This window comes from Vollenhovia emeryi, unplaced genomic scaffold, assembly GCF_000949405.1.
Source record: "Vollenhovia emeryi isolate VEMERY1.0 unplaced genomic scaffold, V.emery_V1.0 DF939421.1, whole genome shotgun sequence".
NCBI classification, from domain to species: Eukaryota; Metazoa; Arthropoda; class Insecta; order Hymenoptera; family Formicidae; genus Vollenhovia; species Vollenhovia emeryi.
The window spans coordinates 39863-55355 of NW_011966945.1; the positions used below are offsets into that span (position 1 = coordinate 39863).

Here is a 15493-nt window from a genome sequence, read left to right on the forward strand (position 1 = left end):
TTCAGTATTTGGCGTTTTTTAAATCTTAAACACTGCAATTTAGCTGCTTTTAAACGTAACTCACCTTAGTTTAAATGTTTAAGAAATTTACTAAGCAGAAAAAAAGGCAAAAGAAACCCCGCGTTAGCTAGTTGTCACTCTCTAATCCTGCAAATTGGCGTACTATACTGTCTTAAACGACTTATAAGCGCGTTTCAGCTTATATAGGTAAAAACCCAGAAATGTTGTGAAGACATAAGGTGCACATAGTGCAAAAAATTAAAAATAAGACGCCAACTACGTTGTTTTCTTGCTGTTTAATCTGCACAGATGAAGATAACTAAATACCTTCACTATCATAATAAGGGGGCTGGCGGAGTTTGTCAAGCAAGTTTTTTCGTTTAATCCGTTTCTATGAGCTACTTGGATGACGAGGAAAGAGCACTTACATATTTATGGCAACCTCATTACCTGCGCTCAAACAGTTTTTCAATATCACTCAATTTCATTTCTATATAGGTTGGTCTCCCATGGTTGCATTGCCCGGAATATGGGGTTTTTTCCATTTGTCTCAGCAGCTCATTCATCTCCTCCAACTTCATTTTCCTGCCTGCTCTAATTGATCCATGACAAGCGATAGTTGCCAATATTTTGTTCACTTTATCTTCTACTGGCAATGTATCTTCTATTTCCGTTAATCTATCGACTATATTAATTAGCATCTCTTTTACGTCTATTATGCCCAAAATTGCAGGGATTTCTTTTACTATCACTTTATTTTCTGGTTTGATTTCAATATCAAAACCCATTTCAAATAACTTATCTTTATAAGTTTCAATCATCTCCATTCCGGCTTGATTTTTGATTTCAACCATTTCAGGAAGAAGCAGTTTTTGTTTTTTTATACTTGATTTTCGTTTTAAGCATTCATATACTAGCCTTTCATGGGCTGCATGTTGGTCGACTATAATCAATTTGTCTCTTACCTCGGCAATAATATAAGTATTATAGATCTGACAGCGTGCAAACCCGAGCGGGTGGCTCTCTATCAAATCAACTTGTTCTAATACCTTTTTTTCTAGAACCATAGTCTCTGCTTGTGATGGGAATTTCTGTATGTCAGTATAATCAAACGATTTTGACTGTTCTGATAAGCCTTTTGCTCTTTCATTTGGAGAAGTAAATTCTTTTATTAGTTGATTTTCAAAAGGACTTGGCCTTCTTTCATTTTGAACATTAGACTTATCAAAAGAATCTGATAATGAACCTTTCAAAAGACCCTCTATCGCATTAGTAGTACTAGCTGGAAAGGTGCCTATCCTTCTTGACAATGCTTTGATTAATCCTCTTGTCACTATCTCATATATGAGCTTCTTATTCTGAAACCTTACTTCTGACTTATTTGGATGCACATTTACATCTACTTGATCGTATGGTACTTCTAAGTGCAGCACTGCAAAAGGATATCTATCGCTTGAAATAAAGTCGTGATACGCATATCGAATTGCACCAATAAGTAGATTATCCTTGATTGGCCTTCCATTAACAAACGTATAGATCATAGTTGACTTACCGCGGTTGACAGTTGGTTTGCAGATATGTCCCGTAAGTTTGATGCCGTCTTCTTCATTGACCTCTAAAGAATTGCCCTGAAATTCTTCTTCTACTTCACACAATCTATGAAATAACGAAATCTGCTTAGCGTATTTTAAGAGCTTTTTATTACCTGAAGTGAGAGTAAACCCTATTCTATAATTTATCATTGCTAAGTTGTTTACGATATCAACTATAGCTTGCGTTTCCGCTCTTTCGGTTTTCAGAAATTTTAGCCTATTTGGAGTGGCAAAAAATAAATCTCTCACTTCAATATGTGTACCTTGCAATAAAGAACAAGGCATAAGCTCCCCTATTTTTTCTCCGCCCTCATACCTTATAGACCACGCTTCACTTGCTCCTTTTGCCTTAGATGATAATTTTATTCTGCTTACTGCTGCAATCGAAGGTAAAGCTTCTCCCCTAAAACCAAGATGTTTGATTTCTATCAACTCACTATCACTTAATTTTGAGGTGGCATGACGCATAAATGCGAGTTCTAAATCGTTTTTTTCTACTCCGTTACCATTATCTATCACAGTAATAAGATTACGCCCACCACTTTCTATTTTAATTTCTATTTCTAAACTTCCAGCATCTATTGCATTTTCCACTAATTCCTTTACTACACTTGCTGGCCTTTCTATCACCTCCCCCGCTGCTATACGGTTTATGGTTTTTGTATCTAGAAGGATTATTGCCATAGATTTATTATGAAACTGGTTTTTCTTTTACTTCTTTGGTCTGTCTCTCTCTCCACTTTTTTAACCTACCTGCAATTTCACTGTTGGAAATTGACAATATAGATACGGCGGTAATGGCAGCATTATATGCTCCATTTTCTCCTATAGACATGGTTGCAACTGGAACACCCTTTGGCATTTGAACTATAGAGAGTAGACTGTCCAGTCCATTTAATTGTTTACTATGCACAGGAACGCCGATAACTGGTAAACAAGTTAATGACGCAACCATACCAGGTAAATGAGCTGCACCTCCTGCACCAGCTATAATAACCTTAAAACCTTCTTCTTGTGCAGATTTAGCAAAATTGAAGAGCCTTTCTGGTGTTCTATGTGCAGATGTTATGAATATGTCATGTGAAACTTCTAATGCTTTTAGCATATCGACGGTATGGACCATAGTGGTGTAATCTGACTCACTTCCCATAATAACGGCAACATCTTTTTTTATTTTTGTCATATTCAACACAATTTTACTTACTAACTAAATAGTGTTCCAGCTAAAAAGCAACAAATATTTAAGTTATATTATAAATATAATATATAGAATTCTCGTTAAAATAGAAATTTTAAAAATTTAAATAAATATCTATGTTAAGATATAGAGATATAAACTTCTTATGTAAGATAAATTTATAAAATAATTATTTTTGTATTTCAAGCTTTGTAATTTTAGCTTGTTCTTTCTGTAAATGATTTTTTCAGATGGGCTGATAGTAAAATGGTAATTTAAAATTACTAGAAATTTGATTGAAATATTAATATACAATCAACTTAAAGTTTTAAATTTGATATCATATAATTATTGACAAGCTATATGATATTAATATCTTGGTATATTAAATATTATGTTATAATGTTTAATAAAGTTAATTGATATGTGAGTGTAAGAATTATGGAAGTAATATCGTTAAATAACTTAGACAGTGCAGAAGTAAAAACAAAGTTGCTTTATATAATAAATAAAATTATAGAAAAAAATGCTTGGACTCAGGCTTTTGCAGCTGAGAAACTTGGTATTGATCAGCCAAAGGTATCACAAATTAAAAATGGTAAAATAGATGGTTTTTCTTTAGAGCGATTGTTAGGATTTCTAAAAAAGTTTGATCATGAAATAACAATCACGATGACAGGAAGCCAAGAAATAAAATCTGAGGCAGAAAAAGTAAAACATGAAATTGAATCGCAATAGATACAAAGTTGACAACTTGTTTTTTGTGATATAGTATAAAACTTATTAAGGTAGTATCTTATGGTTGAGTCTATTGTAGAAAAGTGTACAGAACAGGTAAGTAACCGTTTCAAATTGGTTCTATTGGCAAGTCAAAGAACACATGATTTAAATACAGGAGCAAGTAATCCAGTTCAAACAGTTCAGTTTAAAGACCATAAAAACACCATAGTTTCCTTACATGAAATAGCAGAAAAACAGGTGGATACTCATGAGCTATTTAACCTTTTGGTAGGTAGATGCAAGGAGTACATGAAAGGAAATATGAATAATGTTTACAGCAGTAATACAAGTAAGCTAGCGAATTTATTAAATTTTTCTGATGGTCAATTTAACACAGATCTTGATGCAAGTCAAGAAAGCCAAGATTATGAAGTGGATGGTGAAATAGATGATGAAATAAATGATCAAGATGGCGATGAAGAAGTATCCGTTTAGAAATCTACTGAAGTTACATAGTCTTTAAATGCTTCACATTGCTATCTATACATTGTTGTTCTGTATGAGTGTAATGTTGTGCCGCATAGTGTCTAAGTCAAGTGATGTGTACAATAAGGTTTTAGCGTTCAATAATTTCTCAACGCAAGTAGTTGTACTCATAACAGCAATATCAATCATTCTGAATAATTTTTTTTTAATTGATATAGCATTGTTGTATGCTAGCGTTAGCTTTATATCAACTATAGCACTAATGAGATTAATGTTGTTTTAATAATTTATGATAGGATCCGTTCTTATATTTTTAGGCATTTGTTCAGTAATCATTTCAAGTGTGGGAGTAATTAGATTTCCTGATTTCTATACTAGGTTACATGCAGCAGGTATTACAGATTCTAGCGGTGCAACGCTATTGTTAATTGGTTTTGCTTTGCAGAATGAATTTTCAATCAATACTGTTAAAATAATATTATTAATTCTTATAATATGGGTAGCTAGCTCAACTAATGGTTATATTTTAGCGCGCACTTATTATAAAGTTAAGAAAAAAATTGTTAAAGAAGGTTAAGGTGTTAGAAATATTAAATGTAGTGCTGCTTTTGTTGTTACTAACAGTTACGGTTTTTATAGTCTTCTCGCGACATTTAGTCGTAAGTGCTGTTCTAATGTGTGTATTTAGTTCACTTATTGCGCTTATATACTTAATTATGAATGCACCTGATGTTGCAATTACTGAAGCTTCTGTTGGTGCAGGGCTCAGTACGATTTTTACGTTTGCAGCACTCTCCTTGATAAAGAATCATAAAGTAAATCTATCTCATAACCCTATAACGCTTTTTTTTATGTTATTTCTGGCTGTATGTTTGTCATATTTTATGATTCAATTGCCAGATTTTGGCAGCAACAATGCTCCTATCCACTTGCATGTTGCTCCTTATTATGTGGAAAATACCGAAAAAGCTACCGGTATTCCTAACATAGTGACAGCTGTTTTAGCAAGCTTTCGTGGTTATGACACGTTTGGAGAAACTATAGTAGTTTTTACTGCTGCGCTTTGTATAACGTTGATATTAAAAGAAGAAAAAGAAAATGATTAAAGATTCGGTATTAAATGCAGTAACATTTTTGATGATACCTTTTATCATTTTATTTGGTTTATACATACAATTTCACGGTGATTATACTCCAGGTGGAGGTTTTCAAGCAGGAATAATTATTGCCTCCGGGATAATATTATATTCAATGCTATTTGGTGTATCTACAACTCTAAAAGCAATACCTTATTCTGTGATTAGATTGACTAACGTGTTAGGTATTTTAATTTATGGAGGAACGGGCGTTGCAACAACTTTACTTGGCCAAAATTTTTTATCTTATGATATCTTGTCAGCCAATAATAGAACCGGTCAAAAATTGGGTATTTTTTTGGTGGAATTAGGTGTAGCATTTACTGTCTGCTCCTCTATGTTAATTATATATATGAATTTTGCTCGTAGGAAAAAACAATGACTTTATATAATTATACGATTATTATTGTATTAATGGTGCTAGGTTTATATATTATTATAAACGATAAAAATTTAATCAAGAAAATGATAGGGGTAAGCGTCTTCCAAGCATCTGTTTTGTTGTTTTACATATCTCTAGGATATATAAAAAGTTCTTTGCCTCCTATATTGGTTTCAAATTTTTATTTATATAGCAATCCTATACCTCATGTTTTAATGCTTACTGCTATAGTGGTTGGAATTGCAACATTTTCAGTTGGATTGTCCATAGCAGTAAAAATGGAAGAAGAGTATGGAACAATTGATCAAGACAAGTGTACATAAGTTAACAGTATCTTAAACTATATGAAATAACAAATAGCCACAAGTTAAAAGTAAAATTATAGACTTGCTCGTTGTAAGTTTATTTGTTAATAAGAAATAAAATTATAAACTGTAAAGGTAATGATGTCAACTATTAATGATGCAGAAGATAAGAAAAAAATTATCAGAGATCTTGTAACTAAAAGTATAAAAAAAGGTGGTTTTGTCACCTTTGATGATATAAATGATAAATTATCAGATGAAAATTTTTCGTCTGATTTTATAGATGATGCTATATCTTTATTGCAGGATTCCGGAATTAATGTGCTTGAAAGTAGCGAAGATGAAGAAGATATTCCTTCCAACAGTGATGATAGTAAACTTGATGATGATGACACATTGCCAAATGTTACTGCAACTTTAGTACAAAATGATGATCCAGTGAGGATTTATTTACAAGACATGAGCTCTGTAAAGCTTTTGTCAAGGGCAGATGAAATCGAGATAGCAAAAAAAATTGAATCTGAAAAGCATAACATGTTACGTGCAATAATTGAAACATCAGTAACATTAAAGGTGATAAAAGCATGGCGTGATGATTTAAGTAGTGGAGCTCTCTTACTGAGAGAAATTATAGATCTGGATGCAATTTATAACTCTGACTTTAATGTGGTACCCAAAGAAGAGAGTGAAGAAAGTGCTGAAGATGTTGAGGGTTCTGAGGATGTTTCTGAAGATACTGGGTACTGTAGTGATGATAAGAAAGATAGTAAAAAAAGTGATGATGAGAAAGACGGTGATAATGAAAATATAAATTCAGCGAATTTGAATGTTTCTATTCTTGAAATGGAAAGTGACTTATTGCCAAAGGTCATAGTTGCATTGGATGAGATAATTACTTTAACAAATGGAGCATTGGTATTAAGAAAAAATTCTAAAGATTCCTCTGATGAACTAGAGAATTTATATAGTCAAATATGGTCTATAGCATTACAAATTAAGTTAAGTGATGCTGCTGTTGCCAGAATTACACAAGAACTTTATAAGATAAATAGATCCATCACGCTTGAAGAGGCTAATCTTATTGCTGAGGCTAGAAAATACGATATCGATAGAGAAAGTTTCTATAAAGTTTATGATGACGTGCTTTTAAAGCACGAATTGAAAAAGATAAGTCTTTTAAAGATCAATGAAAATCAGTCCTCTTTTACAGGTGAATTAAAAAACAAATTTTTAAGGTTTATAGACGATAACTCTGAACATATAGCTAGCACTTTGAACGGTATTAAGCAGCATATACAGGAAGATAACGTGCAAGAATTTAAGGAGCTAATCAGGAGAATACAAAAACACGAACGAGAAGTCTCTGAAGCAAAGCAAGAGATGATTAAGGCTAACTTAAGGCTAGTAGTTTCCATTGCTAAGAAGTATTCAAAAAGAGGCCTTGATCTGCTTGATTTGATACAAGAAGGCAATATTGGTCTTATGAAGGCCGTGGATAAGTTTGATTACAAACGTGGATATAAATTTTCAACTTATGGCACTTGGTGGGTAAGACAATCAATCACTAGGGCAATACCTGAGCAGTCTAAAGTAGTTAGAATACCAGTTCATATGGTAGAAATTATCAGTAAAATCAACAGAGCATTAAGAAAAATGGCTCATGAGATGGGAAGAGAGCCGACGTTAGAGGAATTGAGTGTAGAACTGGCAATGCCACTGGAAAGAATACGCAAAGTTATGAAAATAGCAAGGGACCCAGTAAGTCTTGAAGCTCCAACAGGAAAGGATGATAGTAGTACCTTCGGTGATTGTATAGAAGATAAGCGAGTCTCTAGACCAGAGGATGCTGCAATACTTGCTGACTTGCGTGGCATTACAACCAATGTTCTTGCAACTTTAACACCAAAGGAAGAAAGAATTCTAAGAATGCGTTTTGGCCTTGGTAAAGATGGGAAGGAGCATACCTTAGAAGAAGTAGGAAAAATTTTTAATGTAACACGTGAGAGAATTAGGCAAATAGAGGCAAAAGCACTGCGCAAGTTGAAACATCCAAGCCGCGCTAGAAAACTTAGAGGGTTCTTTTAAGTATACGTGTCAAGTTAAGAAGAAGCTGATTTTGCCTGGAAAAAGTGGAGAGAAAGTTAGGCCAAAGTTGTATAATTTCACCACTATTTTTCTTTTTTTATGAATCTAATGAAACAACATGCTAATCTACGGTAAATATTATGACAAATAAACCAGATATAGGTAAAGAAGATTTATTTTGCATCATAATCGGCGGAAATGATGTTATGGTTGCCACTGCTTATGACGATACTAAAGCGGAAGAAGTGTTGGAACAAGCAGTGAGTGAAATATGTAATGCACTTAAGGTTCTAAATGAACATGGTGTTAAGCATATAGTTGTTGCAAACGCACCTGAAGTTGGCTCAATACCAGCTTTTAATAGAGATGAAAAAGCAAGGGAACTAGCTACGAAGCTCACAGAGAGTTTCAATGCAAAATTGGCTAATGGCTTAGATTATATGAAGAAAAGTACAAATCTTGAAATAAAAGCATTTGATCTTAACTCTAAAATGAAAAGTATGCTTAGCGAATACAAGAGCAAAGGTTTAAATTGTCAAGATGCATGCACATCGAACATTGCAGACCAAATTGGGAGATTTAAAGAAAATATAAAAATACTCTTAAAGTTGATATTTAAAGGGAAACTTGACGTTCACTATAACCCTGGGTGTAGCGAAGAAACACTAAAGGATTATTTCTTTTTTTGATTATTTCCATCCAACTGCAGAACTTCATCATGAAGTTGGTAATGAAGTGTATGAGTTGATTTGACACAGTTTTTTGAACATTCCCTAGATCCCAGTGTCCCTATGATGTCATCCCAGTGCTTGACACTGGGATCCAGAAAAGTTTGCTTGTTCACAAGCAAACTAGCACAGAAAGTGATTACAACATTTTCGATGAGATTATATGGAAAACTGGATCCCAGTGTCTGGGCACTGGGATGACATCGTTTACTATGTGCCATATTGCAATGTTCGTACAGCTGTGAGTCACGCACTTTGCTTCAATATTTGCACATTAGCCACTCCTCTGAACAGATACAGTCAGTTTAGCTATAATTTCCTAAGTTTGCTCACAATCTCTTGACTTGACCATATGTTTTTTCCCAAATGTTACTATCTTCCTCCTTTTCCTTTCTCAATTGGTGCAACCATTTCCTTAACACTTACTTGTGTGGAAGGAGGATTTTTGCTGACATGAGATTTTGGATCAGATTTTGCTGTTATGTGTTTCGTTGCAAATCTTTTATTCTCTGTTAGAAATGAATGAGATTGTTTTTTCTTTATACCGATATCCGCATATTCATGCTCTCCATTTAATGAACTTCCATAGCCTGAATCTCCTGCTTGTAGCTCATATAAAGGATTTTCTTCTTGTTTTGATGCTGTTCTATCCTCTAAGTTCACTCCATACAATCTATATTCCTCCTGATTTTTTTTACTTTGCTCTAAATCTGAAATTTTCTTTAAAACATTTAGGTATTCGAATGTTATTTTTTCAGCAAGACTGGGCAATTTATCATTAGCAAAATTTCTTATATCGTTATCCTGAATTGAAGCATCTTTTCCCAAGATTTTATTAAATGTTTCCTTGAATATTCCAAAAAAACCTGATGGCTTTTTGTTCACCGGTTCTATATAATTATTCAAGTCACTACATATAACAAACTTAGCTACATCTTCTGCCTTATCTGTAAAACTCTCTAATGTCTGGGATAAATATCTCACTGTTTTATTATATTGTTCACCAATATTTTTCAGCTTTATAGCTTCTATCAAGGAGTCGAGATTTTTTTTATAGTTCTTACTTTTAAATGGATCATTCATACTAATTACAGCTCATTATTTATTAAAATATGGGTATAGGTTTAAAATATTAAGATTTAGTAAATATTACTTTTGTAATTCATGTAGAACTATAGCTATAATAAGTAAGATTTCCCTACGTCATATCGCCGCAGTATCCACAACTGTACGAACGTTGTAATTTTGGCCCATCAGGAGGGTGTCATCCATAAGTGTTGAAAGTGCTATAAGTGGCATTATATAAGGTGGTTAACGGCATAAATTTCAATGGTAAATTAAAAAAGCGCCTTTTTGCCTGTGGTTAGAAGGTTTAAGCGAATTTTCGACGTGGTTTATCTGCTTTCCCAACAACGAAGGTTGATATCAAGAGGAGATTTACATACCATTAATCACCTTGTGTGATTGCACTTTCAACACTTATGGGGTGTCATCCCAGTGCTTGACACTGGGATCCAGTCTTTTTTGCAATTTCATCAAAAACGCTCCCTTTTAACATAAAACCCTACACTTATCAAACTCAATACACAACCAAGTTTCCTGGATTGTATATTAAATCAAAGTCGCAAGGCTATAATGAGCAAGCTGTCAACTGGATTGATTGATAGAAATCGTAGGTACACTCCTTGCTTAAAAAATGTAGTACGAACGGTAGGGGGATCTAAAAGATCGAATCACAATCCTGTACATCATTTATATTGTTATTTGATTATATTTATAGGTGAAAAAATGGCTAGAACAGTTTTTATGGGTATTGATGTTTTAAAAGAGACACTTAATCAACAATAAACATCAGCGTATAGAAAATGCAGAAAAAGCTATATCTGAGTTTATAAAGTCAAAAATAGTTAATGTATTTGTTGAATTATGTGTAAACAGGCGGTTATGAAAAACTTGTCGTAAAATTGTTACAAGAACATAGTATAGCTGTTCATAGAGCTCACCCAAACCGGGTATATGCGTTTGCGAAAGCTTGTAACCATTTTGCAAAAAAAGACAAATTAGATGCAAAATTGCTAGAAAAGTATGCCGAATTTATTACAAAAAACGATGAGGTAGTAGAATGTATAGTTTCACAAAAACAAGAAGAACTAAAAGAACTAAGAGCAATTGAGCGTAACCTAAGCGATGATGTCCACGCAAATATGTGTCGTTTACACAATGTGACAGGAAAAGCCAGAGAATATATAGCAAAGCAGATAGAATTTGCCAAAAAACAATTAGAGCAAGTTAGGCGAGACATAGAAGACATAATAGACTCTGACCCTGATTTGAAGGAAAAAAGCAAACTTCTAACTAGCTATAAAGGTGTTGGACGCAAAATTGCGAGTATCCTACTCATAGAAGTACCTGAGCTTGGTAGATTAGATAATAAAGAAGTAGCCTGTCTAATTGGAGTTGCACCAAAAACTAATGAAAGCGGAAGAAAGGTAAGCAAAGCTCAAATCATAGGTGGCAGGTTTTATGCTCGAAAAGCATTATACATGTCTGCTGTGGTCGCAATGCGTCATAACAGGAAAATGAAAGCCCTTTACCAGCGCTTAGTTGCTTCTGGCAAAGCCGCTAAAGTTGCATTAGTTGCTGTCATGAGAAAAATCATTATTTGTTTAAATGCCATGGTCAAAAACAATAGTTTTTATCTTGACGCTTAAGACGGTAGATTCCAGACTGAAATAACACCATTTGCTGTGCAATTTACCTTCCAAAATGAATGTTCGTATAGCTATATCCATGACCTCCAGAATGTTGTTCCACATTAGAATGAGAAAACGTCCCACTAGGTTCGATGTCATGATAAGAAGGAGCAGTTGGAGAGTAAGGAGGTGGTGAATCATAATCTCCACAACCACGCCCTTGTCCAAGATAGCTACCTACTGCTTCTTCAGCTTTCTTAATATTTTCTGACTCTTTCTCATGCTTCATATGAAAAGCTAAACCACCGGCAAAACATACAAGAGAATTAACGCCAAGGATAACTAAACCCCACACTGGTAACACTGGATAAACAGCACAAGCTACCAAAGCCGCTAAAGAAACAGTGCCAACCGCAAATTCTATATTCCTAAGCATCTTAAGCTTATTATCAAGATAATCTATTTTTTCTTCTTTTCTAGCCGCTTTTCTGCTGCTGTTATACCAAAAACACATACCAGCATGGAAAGCAACACACACAACTGCAGCTACCATACCTAAGGCTAATAGCTTTCTACTGTCCTCTGAGTCTTTTTTCTTATCTTCTCTGCTTTGATGGCTACCACTACTGAAACCAGGGTTATTTATAACTGTAGTATGACCACCAAACAGGCTGCGAAGTAGTAAATAATCCCAAAAATCTAAACCTCTATCATTGTGTACATGTACGTGTGTAACCTGAGGGCCTGTAGGTTGCCTGTTATTCCCTGCGTTATATTGATTATTTCTGCTTTCTGTATTGTGTCTATTAGTTGAGTTTAGACGTGTAAATTCTTCATACGCATTTTTAAAATTCTCCTCACTCCAATTTGTGGTGTTTTGCGTATTACGAAATTGTAAAAATTCTTTAACATTACTGTTATTACCAGATTTTTTTATATAGGCTAACGCATACCTTTTTAAAACACTATCACTTGCTACCATAAATACCCTCTTAAGTTAAGACTAAATTAATAAATACTTATTACACTAAAGTAACGTCTTCTTGTCAAATCAACCATAACTTAATATCCGGTTAATATTCTTTCCACCAGTTCTTTTACTGTCGGCACGTAGCCATCCCCATAAAATGGATCTTGTTTAAACTTGTATACATTGTGACCGGAAAACATGAGTTCGTTTTCAATATCGCCGTCATGTATAATATTTTGCAGTGTTTTTTGTATACAAAAACTTCGTGGATCTGGCTTTCGTCCCGTTGAATGGTTGCCGTGATCCTTCCAATTGCTAAACAAACAATGACTTAAGCATCCCATACAATTGATTTGATCTTGTCTTATCTCTGCAAATTTGCCTGGCGTCACAAAAATAACAGTTGTATCTGGAGTTTTCATTGCTTCTGTATACCCTGCTTTAGTCCATGTATTTGCCAGCTCTTTGTCTTTTGAAGTAAGGTAGATCTCCCTACCTCTGCTACCCATTGCAAATTCACTACTAAATTCTTCGCTGGCATTTTCTGAAAACTTTATTTTACGTGAATTCCGTTCCTGCAACTCACGTATGAAGTTATTTTTTACTGCAGATGAGTAAAACCCTGTTGGACTAAATTTATTTAAAAATACATCACCTTCTTCTAAAGTGAGTAGCTTCTTTTTCCACTCTGCAGAAATTGGGCTTTCTTTCGTCAAAAGTGGACGAGTGCCAAACTGAAAAGCTATAGGGCCAATTTGCAGATTGTCAAACCAATGTTCCCAATCTTTCAAATGCCACACTCCTCCTGCCATAACAATTGGTGTTTCTGAAAGACCAATCTCGTTCATGAAAGATCTAAGCTCTGCAACTCTTTCAAATGGAGCCTGTGGTAGCTCTGGGTCTTCACTGTTACTGAGTCCATTGTGCCCTCCAGCAAGCCATGGATCTTCATACACTACTCCACCAAGCAAATAGGAAGATATTCTTTGGTAAGCACGCTTCCATAATGCTTTAAAAGCACGCACCGATGAGACAATAGGGTAATAATAAACCTGATATTTAGCTGCAATTTCTCCAAGCCTATAAGGCATACCAGCACCGCAGGTAATACCATGAACTAAGCCTTTTGCTTTTTCTAATATGCCATGAAGCACGCGTTCTGCTGCTCCCATCTCCCAAAGCACATTCATATGTATTCTTCCATGACCCTTTGATATTTCATTAGCTATTTTTGCCTGACTGATTCCAGCTTTAATACTATACTCAATCAATTCACTGTGTTTTTCATTTCTTGTTTTGCCTTTGTAAATCAGCGGCACTAACTCACCATTATCATCAATAAGCTTAGCATTTGCACCAGAAAACGTACCCACAGCATCTGCTGCAGCAAATGCCCCACTTGACCTTCCATCACTGATTGCGATACCTTTGCCGCCCTCGATGATTGGCCACACTTCCTTTCCTGAAATTACTATCTTTTTTATCTTATTTTTCAAAACTTCCTCGCAATCTTTCACTCTATTTTACTTAATTACTAAAAAAATAATAGCTGTTTATTTTTTCTTATATCATCAGATCCTCTGCATAGCCAAATTTGGATTTTGAGTAGACACAGCAGCTACTGTAATATAGTTTCGAAAGAAGTCTAATGTATTTTGCTATATGATCATAGGTCTAACAGGCGGAATTGGGGTAGGAAAGAGCTTTGTAGCTAGTTGCTTTCAAGAGTTTGGTGCTGCTGTGTTTGATGCTGATTCTGTTGTACACCAACTTTATAAAGTGGATAAAAGCATAATAAGTTATGCAGAAAAAAATTTTCCTGGAGTGGTAGTAAATGGTGAAATAGGTAGAACAGTACTGTCTAAATATTTCTTAGCCTACGATGAAAATTGGAAACAATTTCAATCTTTGGTTCACTCTGCTGTGCTGCGTGAATTAGAATTTTTTATTGCCAAGGAAAAAAAGATCGATAGAAAGCTTTTAGTTTTAGATGTGCCACTTCTATTAGAAACAAAATTTCATTCATACTGTGACCTTATTATTTTTATCTATGCAGATAGCGTTGTGCAAGCTCAAAGACTTAACGAACGCAACATAGATAAAGAAAAGCTAAATTTAATCTTCAATGTTCAGTTATCTATTGAGGAGAAAAGGAAGATGAGTGACTTTATTATCGACACCAGTGTAAGCAAAGAGTATGTTTTTTCTCAAGTAAAAGATATAGTGGATTCATTAAACCTAAACACGTAGCTCTACGTCATACCGCCGTAGTATCTCTTGGCCGCTAACAAGTAGCGGGATGACGGTTGTCAGGGTAGTACCTTCTTCTGTCATCCCAGCAGCCTCCCTCCCCTGTCATCCCAGTGCTTGACACTGGGATCTAGCTTTTTGGTAATTTTATCGAAAATGTTTGCTCGTTTACAATCAATTTTCCTGGATCCCAGTTTCTGGGCACTGGGATGACACCCTACTTAACCGTCATACCGCAATTCATTCGCGGTATCTCTTAGCATAGATCCCGCTAACAAGCAGCGGAATGACGATTGTCGATAAATCTAAGTTACTTTAGCAACAGTTATTCTCCACCAAATTACTCCGAATTTTAGTTGTATTATTTGCGGATTTCACTGCTGAAATCTCAAATTTTGAGCTTGTGTTCAGAAATAATTCGATTGACCTGCCAAAAAAATCGTATCTCCACCCCTTGAATAGTTTATCTATCTGCCCAGATATTGACCCGGTTAACTCATCTTTTGAAGAAACTAATTTCTTTGATATATTACTTTCTTTACATTTACTATCTAAAATAATTGAGAGTATATCGAATACAGATTTGTCATAATTATTCGGTAAGATGCTGTTTTGCTGCATCCAATTTTTTTCATTTTCATTAAAAATATTCACAAACTCTAGTAAATCTGCATCTTTTATATTTTTTGCATTCCTCTTGAGATCATCTAAAATCTCATCAACATGCTCTACATTTTTTTCAATAAAACCAGCTATGACAGCATTATTAATTACTTTATTACGATTCATATTATAGCGCTGTGCTAAGGTCTCTTGCCATTCACTAACTGCTTTAACAGTTAATACCAATCTTGGATTTGCTTCATAATTAAATTTAATTCTTTTCCATGCATCTTTTGGATTATGTAAATACTTATTTATATTAACTATTGATTCCATCTCTTCTTGAAACCAACACGTCCTATTATT

At 34.5% G+C, this 15493-nt stretch overlaps 2 protein-coding genes across 2 annotated transcripts; one reads left to right on the top strand and one right to left on the bottom strand.

The window, feature by feature from the left end:
* Nucleotides 1–446: 446 nt before the first annotated feature.
* LOC105557773 (DNA mismatch repair protein Mlh1-like) lies at nt 447–2775 on the bottom strand. Its single transcript, XM_012005100.1, has 2 exons — nt 2346–2775; nt 447–2257 (listed from the first exon to the last, which is right to left on the bottom strand). The coding sequence occupies exons 1-2, from the start codon at nt 2773–2775 to the stop codon at nt 447–449; spliced, it is 2241 nt and encodes a 746-aa protein (XP_011860490.1).
* Nucleotides 2776–5939: 3164 nt separating this feature from the next.
* On the top strand, nt 5940–7883 carry LOC105557775. Its single transcript, XM_012005101.1, has one exon. It carries the CDS (start codon nt 5940–5942, stop codon nt 7881–7883), a length of 1944 nt encoding a protein of 647 aa, XP_011860491.1.
* Nucleotides 7884–15493: the final 7610 nt, after the last annotated feature.

Coding starts and splice junctions, on each gene's coding strand:
- LOC105557773 (XM_012005100.1), bottom strand. CDS start 2,775: ATGACAAAAATAAAAAAAGATGTTGCCGTTATTATGGGAAGTGAGTCA. Junction 2,258..2,345: donor TTCCAACAGTGAAATTGCAG/GTAGGTTAAAAA, acceptor TAATCCTTCTAG/ATACAAAAACCATAAACCGT.
- LOC105557775 (XM_012005101.1), top strand. CDS start 5,940: ATGTCAACTATTAATGATGCAGAAGATAAGAAAAAAATTATCAGAGAT.